At 30.8% G+C, this 22305-nt stretch overlaps 2 protein-coding genes and 1 pseudogene across 3 annotated transcripts; 2 read left to right on the top strand and 1 right to left on the bottom strand.

The window, feature by feature from the left end:
* Positions 1-5623: 5623 nt before the first annotated feature.
* Positions 5624-6913, top strand: LOC107029780 (annotated as a pseudogene). The gene has a single exon (XR_001458073.2). The product of XR_001458073.2 is annotated as a polygalacturonase inhibitor-like (transcript).
* A 7248-nt stretch (positions 6914-14161) lies between these two features.
* On the top strand, positions 14162-16481 carry LOC107029545 (putative serine/threonine-protein kinase). The gene is made up of 6 exons (XM_015230980.2): positions 14162-14394; positions 14563-14675; positions 15117-15327; positions 15422-15659; positions 15743-15893; positions 15969-16481. Exons 1-6 carry the CDS (start codon positions 14331-14333, stop codon positions 16227-16229), a joined length of 1038 nt encoding a protein of 345 aa, XP_015086466.1. The 5' UTR covers positions 14162-14330; the 3' UTR covers positions 16230-16481.
* Positions 16429-20089, bottom strand: LOC107029546 (clathrin light chain 2-like). Its single transcript, XM_015230981.2, has 3 exons — positions 19795-20089; positions 17685-17838; positions 16429-17011 (listed from the first exon to the last, which is right to left on the bottom strand). Exons 1-3 carry the CDS (start codon positions 20007-20009, stop codon positions 16670-16672), a joined length of 711 nt encoding a protein of 236 aa, XP_015086467.1. The 5' UTR covers positions 20010-20089; the 3' UTR covers positions 16429-16669.
* Positions 20090-22305: the final 2216 nt, after the last annotated feature.

Raw genomic sequence — 22305 nt, 5'->3', positions numbered from 1 at the left:
AGGATTGGCTCTAGGAGCAAACTTATCTACCTTGCGAACTTGAGTAACATATCCTAAGCAGCCAAACACTCTCATATGATCCAAAGAAGGAGACTGCTTGTATAGAACCTCAAATGGAGATTTACCCTTAAGAACTGAAGAGGGCAATCTATTGATAATATATGCAGCTGTAGTAACACACTCTCCCCAAAATCTCAAAGGAACTCTGGCTTGAAATCTGAGAGCTCTTGCAACCTCTAATATGTGTCTATGTCTCCTCTCAGCAACACCATTCTGTTGAGGAGTAAATACACAAGAACTTTGATGAACAATCCCTAAGGATTGTAATAAGGAATTCATGGATGAGTTAAAAAATTCACAGCCATTGTCTGTCCTAAAGTACTTGACAGAGGAATTGTAGTTGTTTTTAACCATGACAAGAAATGAAGACACTGCAGCAATGACATCTGATTTGGTAGGTAACAGAAATAACCACATATATCTAGAGTAATCATCAACAAGAGTCAAGAAGTATCTCTTTCCATTATAGGTAGGAACTCTATATGGCCCCCAAACATCACCATGTATAAGATGAAAACAAGTAGTAGTCATAGATGTACTGAAAGGAAATGGTTTTCTAGTCTGTTTAGCTAATGGACAGATGCTACAATCAGAAATAGAATCACATTTCAATGAGTTACAAGTTCTTATTTTCTTCATGACAGCAGCTGGAATATGCCCAAGTCTCATATGCCATATAGAGGCAATTAGTGTCTTGTTTTGAGTAACATTTGTTGCAACTGGTTGCCTTGAAATGTGCTTGGTATCTACACCAATTAGTTCCCTAGTTTGAGAAGGAGCTGACTGTGAACCAGATTTGTTAGCATTGAAGATGTATAAACCATTCTTCTCTCTACCAATCCCCTTCACCTGTCCACTGAAGGATCCTGAAAAACACAGAAGTCAGGATAGAAAAGTACTGCCACCTCAATTCCTTGGTTAATTGAGATACAGACAATAGATTATATTGGAACTCTGGTATATACAACACATTAAAAATGTGTTGAGTGTGAGGTAGGATAACTGAGGATCCTATATGATGCACATTAGCTAGCCTTCCTGTTGGTAAGTGAACCTTAGTATCATCACAGTGTGAAACAGCTCTAGAAGTAATTAACATATGTAGAGAATTGACCATATGATTTGATGCCCCTGAATCTACAATCCAGTACCCTGCATCATCAGATTTGGTCATACCTGCTGCCATAGCTGAATGTTTGCCCTCATTAGAGTCAAGTAGTTGCAAAATTTTGCTGTATTGATCTTTGGTAAACTGAGGTAGTCCGGGTATCATCTCATTTGAATCCTGGCTAAGCTCTCCACCTTGTTGCAATTTTGAAGTTCCTGCAAAATTAACAGAAGAACTAGCAGTACCACTAGTTACATTGCTACTTTTATCACTACCAGATCCTGATGTGTCTCTTGTAGATTGATTTTCAGCACCAAATCTTTTCTTAGGCTTGTAGTCTGCTGGATATCCATTCAGTTTGTAACAAGCATTCCTGGTATGACCTCGAATGTGACAGAAATCACAAATAACATCTCCTCTCCTAGATCTGTTGTTGTAAGGTCCAGATGAGTAATGACTTGGTGAAGAACCTGGACCTCCTCGACCTCCTCCTGGGTAGTTGCTGCCATTTCTACCAGTTTGAGTGCTGCTAAACAATGCCATTCCCTCTGAGTTCTCAACACTAGGTGAAGATGTTAAAGACCTTCTACTTTCTTCAGAGAGAATCATGGCATATGCCTTGTTAATGGAAGGTATTGGTGTCATCATCATAATTTGATTACTAGACTGAGAGTAGGACTCATTTAGCCCCATCAAAAACTGAAGAAGCCTCTGATAATCAAAGTGTTCCATATATTTTTTCGATTCAGTGCATGAGCAACTTGGACAAGGCATCAATGCATCAAATTCAGCCCACAACTCCCTCATTTTAGAGAAATAACTGGAAACTGAAGAAACTCTTTGAGATAAGGTAGCTAGTTGCTTATGAAGATAGAAAATACGAGATCCATTCACTTTATCAAATCTCTCTTGAAGATCAGACCAGACCTTGTAGGCACTAGTTGCATACACAATTCCACTTAGTAATTCAGTGCTAACTGAATTCATAATCCATGATAGGACTATAGCATTGCACTTTTCCCACAAATCATGTAATGTAGCATCAAACTTCTCTATAGAACATTTACCGGTTACAAATCCCAACTTACTTTTGCCAAGCAAGCTAATACGCATAGAACTACTCCACAAAGCATAATTTTTTGGACCAGTCAACTTAATAGAGATTAAGGAACTACCTGGAGTGTCACACGATTGAAGAAACAATGGATGATGTTGATCAATTGTCACCACATTGTTAGTCGAGTTACTTCCAGTAGCATTATCAGCTTCAGTGAGAGTTGGCATAGTTCTGATTTGGTTCAAACTTACAAAACGATGCAGAAGAAGATGAACCTGATGATTGCAGATAAACGAAAAACAGAAGGAGAGAAATAGAAGATGGAATTACGCAGTGTGATGCTCTGATACCATGTTAATCTTCATGATCTGCAGCTCAATCAGAAGAAACAGAGAGTATTTGAAGTTGAGAGCTTCAGAGAAAGAGAAGTTTTGAGGAAGAAAATATCATTGATTGTACTCCTTCATCACATACATGTGATATATATTTATACACTCATTAACTAACTAAGAATCTTTTAGAACTAATCTGTAACTAACTAACTGTAAATTAACTAACTAACTAAGTAGTAATCAGCTGTTAGTCAGCTCTACACTATATTTCTGTTTCAACAATATATAAATATTTTCTGTCATATTGTTAGAATATTAGTGCTTATGTCATTCAAAAACTAGAGCATATATATATATATCCTTTACACTAACGGACATACACGCGTGTCATAATCTCATTCATAATTCGACATTTATCGACGAATAAGATTGTGCTACGTATTTCTATTTAGTCTTTCATTAAAGTAAAGAGCATATATGCTCTAGTTTATGGACGACATGAATACGAATATTCCAAAATAATAGATGGTATCTACGTATCATCTATGATATTTTCAAAGATTTTTTTTCATTTTTCTACTTTGTTGTTGCTACTTCCTCTTCTACTTTATCTCTATTTGTTATTTCAAAACTGAAATACTTTTCTTCCTCGTTCATGCCCACAATTCTCTATTTTTTCACTTGCAATATTTGTGTCAGCTTCTTTAATCTATCAATCAAGATACACTTTGACGATAAATATTTAGTAATTTGATATAATTTTTTAGGAATTTTAAAATAAATCAATGAAGAAAATAAGATATATTCTACGACAAATAAAATTGTGCAGTAAAATTACCATCCCAAAAGTTTCAAATGAATTGATGGGCAAAATGTATTATTCACGTATATGAAAAATTATATTCTATCTCGATTAATTGTTTATCATGTATTAATCATAGGACATTTACATACTCTATCAGATTCTAGTCATGAAATATAAGAGAATTTTTTACCAAACTAAGTTATTATATAAAGTAATTTATTAAAATAATATATTTTTAAAAAATTTTACAAAACTAGTATAAACGTATTTCACACTAACGTATTATGGTATATTTTATTTTTTAAAAACTGACGGTAAGTAACGTTTTACTCCTAAAACGTTATTCACAGTAACGTTTTAGAAGTAAGACGTAACGTTTTAGGAGTAAGACGTTACTTACAGTAACATATATCAATCTAACGCCGTCAAAATGTATATATCATAAAACATTATTGTGAAATACGTTTTTACTAGTTTTGTAAAATTTTAAAAAATATATTATTTTAGTAAATTGTTTTATATAATGACTTAGTTTGGTCAAAATCTCAATATAAGAAGATCAACAAGACATAAAACATGAATGATTAAAAGAATTTGGCATAGAAATTATAGTAAAAATTCAATAGTAATGAACTAATTAATTATATGGGGATCATTTTTTATATTAATATTTTTAACTGAACCCAATATTATTTTATATGATATTTTACACTAAAAAGATTCATAATTAATTAAATAAAAAAACAGTGGTTAATTAATACACTTCCAATCCAATTTAAGTGATACCAGTTTACATAAAATTTCAAAAAAAAAAAAAAGGGAAAGGGTCAAAATTCTTAATCTACGTTAAAAAAATAAAAATATCCTCCATTTATAGATTGAATCAAAAATGCCCCTCCGCGAAATGAAAAATTACGAGTAAGTATATTAATATTTTTCTTTTTAAACACATCTTTCTTTCGAGTCAAAATATTAATGATAAAAATATTTTTTTAGCCAAACTATAAGTAAATGAGATTTTTATTTTTTTCACATAATTTAAAAATATTTTTTAGCATTGTTCCCAAAAAAATCGGCCCAAAATTTTAAAATAATGTATGAACAAATAAGACCCAAGAGCTTTATGTCCACTCATATCCACAGTAAGTTGACTAAGTCTAAATCTTATCTTCGAGTACACTCAAATTAACTCATTTTTTTCGTGTTTGACAGCTCAATTTTTAAAACACCCTACCCTTAGTTCTATAATCAAAATATAATTTTTTTGTGTGTTTGATATTTATATTGAAAATCTAATAATAATCGAATTACACATTTTGAAGAATTTATTAGGAGATAGCGTTTCTAATCGAATTTTCTCCCGTATGTTATAAATTGCTACCCCTTCTCCTAATTCTTTTGACACTTCCATTTTAATAAATTAAAATTACGTTAAACTTTAATTAATATTACTTTTTATTATATTAGTGCAAAACCTTTTTTAATATAAAATATTTTTGCATAATTTTTGAATAGCTAAATTTTAAACTTTTAGAACCTTAAACTCATCTAAGTCAATTTAGTTTTAAATATTATAAAATTAACTCATGATAAATAAATTATTTCACATATTTTACCTATAAACTCACTCCAAATTGTACGAAAAGAAAATTCTCTCCTCAAATAAGTTTTCTTCAAATGATGAAAAGTGTGTTTCACCCTCAACTAGAAGTTTCATGTTCGAGCACTGGATATGAAGAAAATCCTCTTCGGATCGCCACCCCTGAATGGGTCATGCAGTGCGTGATCTGAATTTAGTCGGAGCTTCAACGTAGAACAGCGGGTGGAAAACCAAAAAAAAGAAATGATGAAAAGCAAGAAAAAGCGGGTGGTAAACCAAAAAAAAGAAATGATGCAAAGCAAGGAAAAACTCCATCTTGGTCCCCCTCTCTTCTGTCCAAGACTATAGAAACAGTCTTACCTTACATTCCCTCCTCGATAAAAAAAGTGTGACGAATTTAGAATTTTCGTTCAGTGAGTTCGAAAAATAAAAGTATAAACATGTAAATAAGCTTTTAGAAATAGAAACCTTGAATCTTTTTGAGTTTAAAAATCACACTTTTAGCATATTTTTTAAAATAATTTTTTACTTTTTATATACCGTGTAATTTTTACCATTAAATCTCCTAAAAACCACGTGAATCCGCCCTTGATCCCACATACGATCTACTCAAAAAATAATAAAAAATAGATAGTGACTTAGATCGATCCATTTACACCAAAGAATATAAACACTATTTCAAAATACTTTTCGCAAAATATCATCCTATAAATACTATGACCAAACACTCACAAATCACAATCATACACAGAGAAAAATGAAGCCCCCCTCTATAGTTTCCATTCTTTCTTTTTCCCTCTTCTTTCTCTCTCAAATATCTCCATCTCTTTCAGCTGAAAGGTGTCACCCAAATGACAAAAAAGCCCTCCTAGAATTCAAAAAAGCTCTAGGTAATCCTGATGATTTGGGTAATTGGAATCCCAAAACTGATTGCTGCATTGACTGGTACGGACCTACTCTTGAATGCGATGAAAAATCGAATCGTATTAATCTCATCGACTTCTCCAAAATGGATCTCTCTGGATATCTCTCTCCCGCCATCGGAGATCTCACATACCTTACGAAATTCAGTATCCACAATGTACGTAATCTCACCGGTCCAATTCCATCAACAATTGTCAAACTCACGAATCTCATTTTCTTCAGAATTAGTGAATCGGACATTTCAGGACCAGTACCTGAAGTCCTTAGTCAATTGAAAAGCTTAACGTACATTAATTTGTCGTATAATAAGCTTGTTGGAACTATCCCAGCCTCGCTATCACAACTTCCATATTTGGCATTTTTACGATTAGATAGGAACAAATTAACTGGACCAATACCGGAGTCATTTAGCAAATTAGCTCCCAATTTAACGTATCTTTACCTTGGGCATAACCAACTTACAGGGATTGTACCGACTTCATTTGCTGGGTGGAGTTTTGACACAATTGATTTGTCAAGGAACATGCTTGAAGGGGATATTTCGTTTTTGTTTGGTAAAGATAAGACTACGTATGAAATGTTATTGGATCGGAATAAATTTGAATTCGATATGTCAAAATTGACGTTTGGGAAGGGGTTATGGAGGTTGGATTTGAGTCATAATAAGATTTATGGGAGTATACCGAAAATGATATCGAAGAATTAAAACCGTGGCAAATTTTGAACGTGAGCTATAATAGACTTTGTGGAAAGATTCCAAAGGGTGAGAATATGCAGAAATTTGAGATATATGAGTATTTTCATAATAAATGCTTGTGTGGTGCTCCGTTGCCGCCTTGTAAATGACCATCACTAACGTAAGAGCGGATAATATAAGTAATGCGTCTGTCTGTCTGTCTATCTGTTTGTCTATTTATGTATTTCAACTTCTCTTTGAATGTTGATGAATAATTGAGTGAGTAAACTTAAGGCTTTTAAGGCATAATAATGTACTTTAATTTATGAATTTTAGTTATCCTTTTTTCTAGTAACTTCTCGATGGATCATTAATTTTTTACTCTCTTGCTAAGCAAATGATTAACCATCATATCATCCTAGGAAATAGAAAATAAAAATAAAAAATAGAATTCATAGCTTTAAATATCATGAGCTAACTTTGTCCTTTTGACATATACTATTCGAATCATCTCATCACGATAAGATTTTTATACTGAATATAATATTATTATTGTTGTTGTTATATTGCAAATTTCAAAATATACACCCATTGTGTCTTAACTATTATTCCTAGAGTCTTCAAGTGGTTTGGATGGTCTGATTTCCATGATACCAACCAAACAGAGTGTCAAGAAGTGATTAAAATGAGGTCCAACTCCTAAATCATATTACTTTTGACATTATCATATTCACAAGCATTATAAGGTCCACAAAACTTGTCTACATTACTCTAGTCTAGTGCAAATTCTTCTACTTTTTGGCATCCTTTATAACTTTTAATGTGATTGGGTTCAGGGGCGTAGCTATCCTTTGGTTATCGTATTCAATTGGACACCCTTTATCAGAAAATTACATTGTGTTCATAAGTAAAATAATTAGATGGTTAAATAACATATATTGAACATTTTTAAAAAACAATTAATTTTTCTAGCTTAGTGATTTCAGTCTTTCAACTCTTACTAAGTTCTTTGCAACTTGCAGTGTGCGGGTTCGATTCTCGTTATTTGACTTTGATTTTTTTCTTTCATTAATTTAAATAAAATTTAAAAATAATTATTTAATTTAAAGTTAATAAGCAAATCTATTTTATTTGTTCCATAAGTTATAAAAGTGAAAATACTTTATATATATTCTTTTTAATATAACTCGTTTGATTCTATCCTTTATTTTTCATTTCTCGTTGTTGGTCATTAGAGGATTATGAAAACTTGAAGCATAAAAGTGATTTCACTCTAAATTGAAATATCTCTTCTTTTCTTTGTTGTTTCACTTCCTATAAGATAAACGTAAACATTAAAGCTAAAATTATGTAGTTTGATTTTAAAATTTTTGGAATATTTAAAATTTAAAAAATTAATCATTAATGTTATGTAGTTTGATTTACAAAATTTAAGTACACATAGTCTTTAAATTATTTTACGAGCTATGATATTTTTGGACACCCTTCATAAAATTTCTGACTATGCCACTGATTGGGTTGGACAACTATTTTGTACTCCCCCTGCTCCTTTTTATATGTAATTTTTTTTACTATAAATTGGTTCATAATATTTGTCAGTTCATAAAATCAGTACATAAATTATCATATCATTCCTTTTTTATTCTTGTGAGTTATTCACCTTGAAAATATTCATTTGAGCAGCTTAAAAATTTTAAGTAAATAATTCATGTTCATTGGTTAAATAATGGGAAACTTACCTAAATATGCTATGATAAAAAAAAAATATTTATCATTTATAACAATAATATTTTTTTCACTTGATCACTTTTAATTCATTTATAACACAAGTTTAATACATATTACAAAGAACAATTTATTATTGACATATAGTACAAGTTTTAATGATGGATAATACATTTATCACACATTTTTATACACTTATAATACAATGTGTCAAATTTTTACCAAATAAACATAATATATTTCAAAAACCAATTATAATTCATATATATTACATATATAATTCACTTTTAATACATATTGCAGATTTAACATAGTATTGCTATAAATAGTAATAAATAAAAAGTATCACTACAACCAGAAATTTTTATTAAAATATATCAATTCATGTAATATTTCCTTAAATAAATCAAAATAAATTGAGTAATTCATATTCAATGATTGAAAACTTGAGTTTCAAAAAAATTAAATAAGGATAGAATAGGAAACTTACTTAATTTCTTAAGGACAAATTTTATATATAACAAAGAAAAAATTGACAATTGTAGGCTATAGCAAACTATTCAAAATTGCATTCCGTAGCAAATTAAAAGTTTGCTACGGGTGATTTTTTGTGTATAACAGTTAACAGATATCTTCCTTTTATACAATTCAATTTTTAAAAAAATAGGCTGCAGATAAATATGGAAAAGATCCCACAATTCACGCGAACTCAGTTTTAGTTTTATTCTCTCTTCTTCTCCTTCACTCGTAATAGCTCCATTATAGACAATTTAAAAAATTGATCAAGCTATTTAAGTAGATAAATTATACACTTATACACACAATTGTATAATGAGACAGTAAATTAGGCAGTATAAGATATGAATATAAAGCAGATATTAAGATATTATACATTTATACAAGAATAATTGTATAAGCACAGAAACAGATACAAGAATTTATTATACATTTATACAAATAGTATTGTATAAGACATGAATCAACAGAAACACAAAAACATATACTAATATAGATTATACATTTATACAATTACAATTGTATAAGCACATAAACAGATACAATAATTCATTATACATTTTATACAAACAGTATTATATAAGGCATGAATCAACCGAAACACAACAACATATACTAATATAGATTATACATTTATACAATTACAATTGTATAAGACATGAATCAACACAAAAACAAAACATATAATATAAAATCTAAACATATACATGAACAATGACTATACAGATACCTTATGATGCTCGATTGACCCAGAACCAACAGCTTCATTTTTATCATTATGAACAGTATAAACATCAGTTTTATGTTTCCTTTTCTTACTTAACCCAGTAACAACATCGACAGGATTCTTCACACCTCCATCAACAAATCTACTTAGGTCATTATTGAATTTGGATCTAATCTCTTGAATGGTAGTAGATTTAGGCAATGAACCTGAAATCTCCCCAAATTTCTGAGTTACACCCAATGAAAATGATGGGTGTTCAACATCAATTTCAACATGCAATGGTATACCTCTTGTGAATCTTTTCGATGGAGATTGGGCATCCATTGATTGAACCAAAATTCTGAAGGAATTAACAAGTGAAGTGAAAAGGTAGTTTTAAGAAATTCAAAAAAATGAATAAAAATTGATAATGTGAGATGAGTTTTAGGTGGTACCTTGAAATTTTTGAAATAGTTTGAAAAACACAATGACGTGCTTGATAGAAGAAGCTGGTAGTTTGAAATCGCAATTATGGAGAAAATTGTGGAGAAATTGAAGGAAGAAGAAGAAATTGTATAAAAAGCGCAGAAAGAGGGAAAAAGAGAATTTTATTTTGGGGAAATTTTTTATACAAAATGGTGGGACGTGGTATAGAAAACTTACGGAGAGTTTGTCCTTTAAAGAAAATAATTGAAAGGGGGTCTATTTAATTTAATTACCTTCCTTAGTTTGTCATTCTTCACAATTTTTCCATTTCTTAATGTATGTAAAATCCAAAATGATGACATATAAATAGAAACGAAAAAAGTAATATTTTTACAGGTAACTAATAAAACAAGTTAGTTACCTTAAAAAATAAGATTAAGAAGATGATTATCATGGGCGGAGCTATGACATGGCAAGGTTGAACAGATGACCAACCTTCGTCGGAATTTTTTTCCGAATATATATACTAAATATCAATTTTTTTTAGACATATATTAACAATTGAACAGCCTTGACACAATAAAAGTTGACAGCCTAATGGTTAAGGCTGTGCAAAAATACCATTGATTCTCGGGTTTGAGCCTTACTGTGGCAATTTTTTGAAATTTTGCCATAATTTCATTTTTTTCTCTTAGAAAAGGCAAAACTCAGCCCGGGTTCGATCCCAGGCTTAAACATTTCGCTTTTTTATATATATATTTATTTCATTTTTCTCTTCAGAAAAAGTACAAAATTTACCCTTTTTAAGTTAAGAAAATAAAAGGACCATTTTTTACTTTTCTTTTTTTAAAAAAAAAATAGATTCATAGTTGTCATTTCCTTTTAGCTTGTTATTTTTTTCTTTTTCCAAAAACTCTTTATAACTTTACTCTTACCTTTCTCTCTTCTCAACTTTCATCAGGGGCGGAGCTAAAGCATATTAAGGGTGGTCAGGTGAACACTTAGTCAAGTGGTTGGTGTAGTCATTTATCTCATGGAGGTCCATGGAGCAATTCTTAGATAGCAAGCACTAGCTCCCGGTGCGACTTGATCGCCACTAGCTTTTTAAAAGAAATACAAATCTTTTTTTAAATAAAAAACACACAATTTTTTGTGAACCTACTAAAAAATATATTTTTAACCAACACAGAAATTTTTGTGCATCTACTCATTGTTAAAAAAAAATGTTGTGTCCCTATTCCGCTAAAAAAATTTTATCAACTCTTTAAATATTGAACATCCTTATCGAAATTTTTAGCTCCGCCACTGATAATCATTTGATCAAATTATTAATGAAAGACATATATGATAAATTATACGGAACTAAATTATTAACCAAAGACAAATATGATAAATTTTATATACTTTAGGAACGTTCTTAAACCTCTTATTTTATTAATTAATGATGTAAAAGTTTTGTTACGCTGTCAATGGATATGACTAATTTAATCATTTTATTTATTATCATTATAAGTTACATATGTTCGTTGTGTAATTAAAAAATTATATAAATTCTTGAATATTGTATTTAGGGGTGGCAATTTCAGCCCATGTAAGTGAAATGAAATTATATTTCATTTTGCTCAAATCAAATTAAATGAATTATTCATATTTTTTTTCCTTTACTTAAATGGATTCAATCAAACAATTTGTTGCTCCTAATTGTATTCATATAAAAGAACAATTCTACTATATATATAAGTGAAGTTATCATCTCATTGAATAAAATGTCCTCAAGTAAATTAACTAAGTCATGTGAAGCTCAAGTTCCCTTTACACTATTCTTTGTTTGTTTGTCAGGGAAATATTGAATGATAGAAGTCTAAATCATATTTAAGTTAGAAGTTAGATGTTAGAAGTTTGAATACATCAAAAAAGTTAAAATTTATATCATTACTGAAAAAAATAGTAGAGCGAAGATAGGGAATTATAAAGGGGTTCAACTGAATCTAATTTTTAGCTTCATCAAAAAAATTAGTAATGATCAAATTTTGTAGTTAAACAGTAAAATATATGTTTATTTTATATAGCGACGGATTATTAAAAAGAATATGATAGTTGTGAGAAATCTAGCAATGACGCTCATAGCTATTCCAAATTTAGCGTCTAATTATCGCTCCGTAAATAATAAGACACAGGAAAGAACATATTAATTCTAAATAGGGCATATTGACTTATTTGGTTCAATTACTCTCACAAGTCAGGATCCAATTTAGTGAGAAACTTTGCTAATGGATTTAAGTATATAAAAATAGAAAAAGCACACTCCAACATTACATTTTGATTTGTAAGTATTATTTACATGAATATTAGATGGATAAGATTGCCCAAACTAGTGAAAGAGTTGTTGCATTTTCAATAAGGAAAAAAAGAAAAAGTTAAGAATTACTATGTTTGTTCGGTAAATAAGAAGAAAATATAAAATATATTTTATAGAAAATACAATTTTTTGAACAATTAGTAGATTTTTTTACTTAATTTTTAAATTTTGGATAAATAAGAAAAAAAATAATTTTAAAAATATTTATAAATAATCTAGTAAAATATTATAAATATATAATAGCGAAATGGTGTGGGGAGTGGGAGTTCAGAGTTGGCGGATGGTTGGGGGAGGTCAGAGATATCAAGTGAGTGAAATAAAATAATGTCACCTATTCAGCTTGTTTTTCTAACGACATTACATAAGTCATATTCCTTTTCTTTTATATAAAAATATTTTAAACCAATCAAACGAGAAAATTGAAAATCGCATACGAATCACATTCTTGATTATGGCTGAAAATTTAACGGTAGCTTACCATCTTTGTGTATTCTTCCTTTGAATGCTTCTTTCGCTTTTATTTTATGTATAATCATACTTTTTATTGGAATAAATTGTTTAAAATATTAATTTGACTTGTTTATTTCATGGTTTGTATAAATGAATATTACATTGATGAAATTGAAAAATCAAAATGAGGATAGTACTAAGTGATAGGAGTATTAAATTTGGATGGGAATTATATTTATTTCTTAGAAATAAAAAAAATTATATGAAAAAAATGTTACCTTTGTGCTTTGACATTTTCATGACTTTTATTAGGTATATTATTATAAATAAAAAAGTAGTACTCTCTCCGATTAAAAAAAATGACCTTGTTTTTTTTAGTTTGTTTAAAAAAGAATGACTTCTTTCCTTTTTTTAGCAACACTGACATAACTTTAATTTAGAACCACAAAATTAAAAAAAAAATTTTTTTTTCTTAAACTTTATTATAAATCAAATTAAGTCATCCTTTTTTAAATGGATGAAGTAAGAGATAAAGCACATAAAGAAGTAAGCTAGTGTTTGAAAATGACTTTGTTTAGGTGGACCAAATCTAAGGCTTTTCTCTCTTAGATATAGCAAGGGATCCTAATAAAGATTGTTAATAACAAGAAAGTGAAATATACTTCCTTACCTAAATATTTTACTCTAGTTTTATTTTATGTGTTTTAGTTTGATTAAAAAACTTCTTTCTGAAATAAAATTAAAAAGAATATTTCTAACCTTTTTTTAAAAAAAATCAAATTGAAAGACCGCAATGACTTCTTAAAATCAATAAGTTCAAAAATATAAAGAAATTTTCTAAGAATCTTATGATTTGATCTTTTGATAACATATCAAAACTTTCAATTGTGTTTTATTATTCTTTATTAAATATGTCATGATGTAATTCCTAATAAGTTGTCACTAAAACTAAAATAAAAAATATTAAAATTAAAACCTAATTTAGAAGTGGCATTAGTTTCTTAAACATATTGAAATGAAATTAAAGCCACATAAACTACTTTTTTAATCTAAAGGAGGATATATAACACTTGTTTTTAAAAAGGGAACAAAAAGAAAGACAAAATGAAACAAAGTCCTGGACATCGACAAACCTCTTTCGAAGTCTTAATTTTGAATTTTAAATATAAAAAATTAATTAATAAAAATATAAATTTAAATCAATCAAATTTTAATATCGAAAAAAAGTCAAACCTCAATGGCGGCTTCTTTTGTTCACCCTGGCCAACCCCTTTGTATGTATAATAAAATAACTCCCTCTTTTGCAAGATAGTACTATAAATACATTTAATTATAACATTTATTATAAAGTACAAAGTTATATCTCTACTCTAACTAAAAAGTTATATATAGCTAGAGTCAGGCATGCATTTATTTTCAACTCTAATGGCTTTTGATTTTCAATCACAACAAGAGATCATATTATAATTTTCATGCTTTTCCCATTTTGCTAAGTTGATTTTTATTTTTATTTTTTCTATTTCCATTTCATTAATTTGTAGAAATATTAGGTGCTACAAAGTTTAAAATTTTTGAATATTTGAGCAATGGGTTGGAATTGCTTTGGAGTTTATCAATCATACAAAAACAATAGCGAGACTCAAGTCCAAGGTAAGTACACTCATAACTCTTATTTCTGTAAAAAAAAAAAATCGTTCTTATAAAATTCAGAATCCAGAAAGTTTGAAGATTTTGACGCTTCTACTGTACTTTTGCAGTCCAATTTTGTAAAGTACTTCACATAATTTTCATATTAATTTTGTGTTTTTCATTGTGTAGGGTTCACAACCAACAATGTGAGGGTTTTTTCCTATAACTCATTGAGATCAGCGACAGGTAACTTCCATCCATCTAACAAAATAGGAGGTGGTGGTTTTGGAGTTGTTTATAAGGTAATCAATCATCTATTGTTTATGGTGTCATGGTCCTTGTGGGTGCTAGTTATTAATTACTGAGTTTAAAATTCTATACGTTCAAAATTTAGAAGAAGAGTCAAGTCACTTAAAAAATAACTATAATGATTTAACCATTCTAAGTGGGATTTGCTAGTGAGTAGAAAAATGAGGGCAGTTAAGGATATAGCCTAATGAAGTGAGATATTTAGGTTCAAATCTCAACTGAGGCCCAAAAAGGGCGTAGCTTAGATAGATACCATCCAATGTAACTAAGCTTTGGTGGGTAGAGTACTGGTGAAATAGTCGAGGTACATGTAAGCTGATATGAACACTACCATCATAAAAAATGTAAAATAACGTAAATTACCTGCTACATTGGTTGAATCTTTTATGTATTTCCACTCGCTGTACTTGTGCAACTTTGTTCTTTAAATGTAGGGAGTTTTAAGAGATGGAACTTGTGTTGCCATTAAATGTCTCTCTGCTGAATCAAAACAAGGGACTAAAGAATTCTTGACAGAGATTAATATGATTTCAAATACCCAACATCCAAATCTTGTTCAGTTGATTGGTTGTTGTGTTGAGAATGGCAATAGAATGTTGATATATGAATACTTGAAGAATAACAGCCTTGCCAATGCTTTACTAGGTAATGTTCTCAAATGAATATGTCATAGTTGATGTTAGGCATGTTAAATGAGCAGATTGGACTGAATCTGGACGGGTTAAAATTGTTATTTCAGGTTCTAATGGTAAACGCGTTGCTCTGAACTGGCCTCAGAGAGTTGCTATATGTTTAGGTACAGCATCTGGTTTAGCATTTCTTCATGAAGAAGCCTCACCAACGATTGTTCATCGAGATATTAAGGCTAGTAACATCCTTATAGATGAAAACCTTCACCCTAAAATTGGAGATTTTGGTCTGGCTAAGCTTTTTCCTGAAAATGTCACTCATCTAAGTACGCGAGTAGCAGGAACAATGTGAGTAGTTACATCGAATTTCAGTTTCATAACATTCGATGTTCCTCCCCTGTCTTGTCTCAGCAAGGTATTCTGATGTGCAGAGGTTATCTTGCTCCGGAGTATGCCTTGTTTGGACAACTTACTAAAAAGACTGACGTCTATAGTTTTGGAGTTGTTGTACTTGAAATCATAAGTGGAAGAAGCAGTAGTAAATCAGCATTTGGAGTGGATCTCTTGGTTCTGGTGGAATGGGTAGGATTATACTTTCAGCTTTATGATATTCAAGATTCATTAGTAATCAGCATTTTGAAGGTTTACGCGTTGCAGGTATGGAAGCTAAGAGAAGAAGGACGACTTCTGGAAATCATTGATCCAGAGCTAACAGAGTATCCAGAAACTGAATTACTGCGGTTCATCAAAGTTGCTCTCTTTTGCATACAATCAGCACCTAACCAAAGACCTAATATGAAACAAGTGATTGAGATGTTGTCTAAGGAAGTCAACCTCAACGAGAAGGAGTTTATAGACCACATAGTGGTAGTCTGCAGAAATCATCCTCCGCGGGGAAGAATGGGGTGCAGTCTGTAAATCCTTTTGTAACATCAACAAAGTTTGAGAGCTTTCAGAGTGTCACCCAAATGCTTCCTAGATAATGTTATTCTTCTAACGTGGGCTATTGAGGAGTAAATGTATCGTCTCTCATTAGACTTCCTTTTTCATACATTTTCTCATGTAATGTAAAGTTGGCAGTAGCTGATAAGGAAGAAAGAGAGACAATCACACAGAATGAGCTACTATGCAACTCCAAATTTCAGATATGAAGATGAAGTTTACAGCAGAGACTATGAACACAGTACAGGATAGAAACTTTTCTCTATGCACATATTAGCTCCTAAAACTAGAATTGAAGGTAAAGACTTTCTGATAGGAGTTGTTCTCAAACTCATAACATTTAAGTTAACGTAAAGGACGACTGCTTTACGAGATCAACACAGTAGCATTTTCATTGTGCAGCAGAGGATAAACCTTCAAGGTGCAGCAGTAGTAGCTTGAGGCTTTGCAGAGGCAGCAACAGAAGTTTCTGTTCCTGTCTTTGCATCTTTTCTTGGTTCCAAAGATGATTTTGCAGAAGGCTTCATGTGCTCAGGCGGGTTGTGTTTGAGTTTCACAAGTATTTGACGCATTCTAGAGAGTTCAGTTGGCCTGCCAGGTTTGGGTCCTTGAATGACATTGATGAATGGCTGCTTCTCCTTATCCTTCTTTCCTTTCTTTTCTATGGTCGGGACCTCCTTTGGGATAAGCTCTCCGATTGCCCTCCAATAAGCCTTATTAGCTTCAGTATGGAACTTCTCTTGGTTGGCCAAGAATAACTGGAAAAAGAAAAAGATGACACATGAACTGCAACACATTGATTGACTAAGGAGGAACTTGCCGTACTGTGGAACTATGTCTAAAGATTCGACAAACCATAAAACCAAAGACATAGTTCTGTGGAGATTAGCAAATAAAACTCACCAAAGCACAAAAACTCAGCATAGATTGTTCAAAAGGTTATCAGCACATTTTGATCTCTTGTGGAAAACTTCCACTTTCAAAAATTTTAATTTACACCTCTTACGCAATGTTATCGCTAAATCATATGAAATTTAAACAGATAAATGTAGAAACTGCTTTTCTCTGAGTCCCTACCTTGGTTGAGTCGTAACTACCAATGCTATGATTTTTTAAAAACTAATACCTTAAAAAGGAGAGTAGCAAGTACCAAGATTAAAAATTGGATGGTACTTCTACTAGGTTAACTACGTTAATCTCCCTGTTTCAACACTAATATCCTATTCCGAAGAGTTGAAAGCAATAATTAGGAAGAGAAGGTAACTAGATGCACGACATGTCAGACCAGTGATAAGATTCCTTCCAGCTAAAGCAACTGTTTGGAAAACAAACACACAGCACAAGCAAATTTATGCCAAACTAGTTAACAAACCGTGACTCTAAGCAAAATGCCTTGGAAAGACTTTAAATTTATATGGCTATAGGTCTCACCTTCTCCTTCTCCCGGTTAGCAGCTACATTGTTCTCACATCTAAGTTTCCATTTCCTATAGTACTCTGCTTTGTATTCCTCTGCTTCTTCAATTATTTCCCTAACAATTTCTTTCTCCCTTTTCTCCTTTTCCTCCAGCCGTATGGCGTTCAATCTGGAAAATGGAACAAATATTACACCTCTCAGCTGAGAAGATCCAAAAAAGTAGCTTGTAATTTCACCTCACAAGCATACAACAAAGGAATAAGATAGTATGCGAATTAGAATGTCACTACACAAAAGTAAATTGGAAATGGCGAGTTTTAATGTATTATAGGTATGCGCTAACAATTACTTGATAACTACAGGAAAAAAGAAGCTCATAGGCATAAGCTGAGATATGCTCAAATAGAGAATTATGTGTTAAGCTTCAGATTGCACAATAAACACTATCTTTTCATGCTGTTAACAAGAAAAGCATCGGATTTACACACCAGTAAAGAAGCTTTGTACAATGCACAAACACATATGTACACTGCATATTAACAATTAACTAGTCGGTATTCTACTTTGTATCAGCTTCAGAGATTTTAAAGGGTAAAAAGAATCGCAAAATTTCCTTCAGGGATTAAAAGGTAAACTCAAGTCAACTGCCACCATGGACTGAAATGTTTAAGGAAGAGGGTGCTACCAGCAAATATATAGTGAATTTTTTTAAAATGTAAATCTACGTTAAGTTAGAACCTATTGTCAAAGTTAAGTAGTGGGTACTCCACAGACACTATCTTATTTGAACCAGCTACCTATAAGCTATGAGATGGCAAGATTATTTCATAAACAACTCGATCATCAATAAGTAATCACAGGCCTCCTCAAAAGTTTTAACAGAATTTTCTTTGATGAATTTATCTTCGGACCACCGACCAACTTAAATTTATGGATCCCCTATTGACTACCACATTGCAAGACCATGTAATCAGGAACTCATTTATTACTTAAGTATCAAAGATCTCCCAAATGTATTTAGGAGAATTTTCTTCTTTAAGAATTTATCTTAAGGAGTTGACTATATCAAATTCAATTCACTTTCCCCAACTAATTGGTCAAGGTAAGGAAATTACATGTGTTGGAGGTAAATCAGAATCTATTTTTTAACAAGGGAATGGATCGGAAAACTCTGATTCTATGTTAAATAAGTAATTGACAAAATGTAGAATAGAACATTATTTTCAGACAAAAGAGAAACAAACAAAATTGAGGATTGAACTTCTCATAGGTTTTATAAACTACTATCAATTTCATGGGTTTTATAAACTATTCCCTACTTTTACTTGTTCACTATTCAAAAAATAGATTTTCAATTTTACTTGTCAATTTTAACCTATCAAGAAAAGACAATTATTTTTTTCTATGTTAAACCTTCGCATTAAGTCCTTATTCCCCAAAACCTTATACTAAACATCAATTAATACGAGTATTATAGTAAACATCTCATATCAATTATTGTTTCTTAATGGATTTGAAAAGTTCAAAATGGATAAGTAAAAGTAAACGGAAGGAATACTACAACTATCTTCTCCGGAAAAAAAAATGATAAAGGGCAGCACTTATTCACTTGGCAATAAACATTGTAAGCACTTATCATAAGTTTGAAATCAGAAAACCAAAAAAGTGAATTGAATTTGTCGAAGCACTAAGATTCATAATACCAGCAGCAATTGCACTAAGCTCCCGCTGCCCAGGCCCAGAAAAGGGCAGGACATGATGTTTACTGTACATAGCCTTACACGAGTCTATTTCCATGGCTCCAAACCGCGACCTCATCATCATCAATCAACAACTTTTACTGTTGCGTCAAGGCTCCTCTCCATGATCAAATACTTTGATAGACAAACAATAAATTAAACTGAAAAAAGAAAACTACTAGAGTTGACTAAAATAGCTATTTGCAAAAATCAGTAGCTACCGATTCTTATTACCCTAAACAAGCATGATTATCACAAAAATCCATTACGGAATTTATCAATTTTAGTCGATCAAATCATGTTATACGAATATAATACATATATGTCTTTGCATGCAGAGAATTTAAAACCGAGAAATGAAAAAAAAAAAAAAGATTAAACCTCACCGTCGCCACTCTCTCAGGGCAAAACCTTCCTCCGCTACCATACGTTCTGTTGGAGGGAGAATCGGTCCATTTTCTCCGATGAACTGAGCTTCAGACGTCCCCGACTCCAAACCAATAACGTAGTCTCCGGAGTCTTCAGTAGCAACCTCGAAGTCTCCGCTACGGTCCAACGGCGGAGTCATGGCAGCGCCGGTGCCGGAGATATGTGATGACATGGCGGATTCCTCTTATTTCTGTCCTTTCCCGCAATTTCAGTTGTGTGTGTTTGTTCGTTTTCTCCTAGCGAGTCAGCACAAAAGGAATCAAGTGCAGTAAAAGCATTGGAGACAGTAATCACATACATCGCATTTTCCTTCATCTGAAACGTGTCAACTTACTATAGGGTATCGCTTTTTGGAATAATATACTCTAATTTACCAGGTAAGTAATAAATCTATTTCCCTTTCTTATTTTTTTTAAAAATAAATCCGAAATAATTACTTGTACTTTAGAGTAACAATTTTGTAATTTATGTACTTTTATTTATTAAAGTGTTGTTATTCGATTTCCAAAATTTATATTGCTTTTATTTATTATTTTAAATTCGGTAAACTTGATATGTTTAAAGTATAATAATAAAACTAAAAGAAAAATATATAAAATAGTATTTAGTAAAATTAATTTAATGAGAATTTCTTTTATAAAAAATTACAAAATTTATAATATTTGTATTCTTGAAAGTATTTTATATGTAATAAATAAATTTATTACCGAACTGGAAACTTAGAAATATAATAGAAAATAATTTTTCTTTCGCTAAGCAATTAAAATCGATACGAAGGATGTGAGTGGTAAAATTAAAACTTTTATTAAGAAATATTAAAATATATAAAAATTAGTAATAAATTTTTTTAACGAAATATCACTCTTGGATACATGTAGCTCCGCCACGTGTGTGAGGTAATCAATTTTCATTTTTAAATTAAGCAGGTTGGCTGCAATTAGCAAATATTCCATAGCTCATATTAGCTTATTAGCAGCGCAATTGACTTTTGCTTAGTTGTCTGCTAAATGAATTTTTTATGTGTATCAACGTCAATTAATAAAATTATTAAAACAGCGGAATCGACATTAAAATAACGTCATATACAGTGTTTTTAAAAATATTTTTGAAACGAGTTTTAGAGGTGAAACGTATCAAAAGTGTTTCGGATCATAAATTAAAGACGTAAATACATAAAGCATAAGTTTTAAAATTTGAGGCGTAAGTATCGAGCACAAAAACGTGGGCATAAAAACATACGCTCGGGTGTCTTTAATTTACTTTTTTGAACCTCTTTTTGTTTAAATCATATTTTTATTATTGGCATAATGATATTTCTCAAATAGAATTATAATATATTTTTTTCTTCATTATTGATTATTTGTTATCTCAAATAAAATCACAAAGCATTGATAGGTTTACTATTCCTTATTTTATTGATAATAAAACTATGAAATTGAATATATATGAAAGTAAGCCCCGTAGATTCATAAAACTTACATCTCAAGTGGTATTATATAAAACGTCTTTCCTCATGTTCTGCCTTTTAAAACAGGGATTTATATATATAAAGTCTCAAATAGGTTATTTTCTGTTTTGTCTCCTTTGATTTTTTTGATAAATGATTTGTCGGTTTACGTTCTTTTTCATTGCTTTGGTTGTTTTGTCATGTCCAAAAAGAAAATAATTAATTTAAAATTAAGTGTTAATTGATTTTAAAATGAAAACTACATAAGTAGACATGCTTCACTATCATATATATTATTACTATCAATACTTTCAAAATGTTACATATCTTATCACTAATTAAGAGTTTTCTACCATATAATGAGAAAGATACACTTAAATACATGAACTTTGGCTACCATATACACTAAATAGGGAGAGAAGCGAGCAAGATTCGTTATATATCTTAATCACATGTGAATCACACTATATACATGTATCTGGTGTGATTTGCATGTTTCTGGGCTACCAAATACATAGGAGAGTGACCAACGAAATAAGAGAGAGGCGAGCGAGATTTGTTTTGTATCCAGATACATGTGAATCAACTCGGATACAATGTATGTAGCACAAAATTCACCTAATCTTAACTCTATGTATCCTGATGAGATGCATGTGTCTAGACATATTCGAATGCACCAAAATCTGATAAAATACGTAATATTGTAGATTAGAATGTATCTAAGTAATTAGATCCTAAATTAATAGGCTTTATGTAAGTCTCCCTTTTAAAATCTTATATATTAGGAATCCCATCAATAGGGAAAATTACATGGGATGGCAAACATTCATAGGTAATTATATAATAAGGGTATAGTTTAATTTATTTACTTTTTATAATTATAGTTTAATTTTTTTTTGCTATAATTAATGGGGTCCACCACCTATTCCTAAACCAATAGTATAAAAACCTTTTTTTTTTTTAATTTTGTATATAATTTTACACAAAACAATATTATCTTTCCTATTCGTATTCCACCTTT

Source organism: Solanum pennellii, chromosome 9, assembly GCF_001406875.1.
Source record: "Solanum pennellii chromosome 9, SPENNV200".
NCBI classification, from domain to species: domain Eukaryota; kingdom Viridiplantae; phylum Streptophyta; class Magnoliopsida; order Solanales; family Solanaceae; genus Solanum; species Solanum pennellii.
The sequence above is the reverse complement of the archived record's forward strand: the minus strand, read 5'-3'. Positions and strand labels throughout refer to the sequence as shown.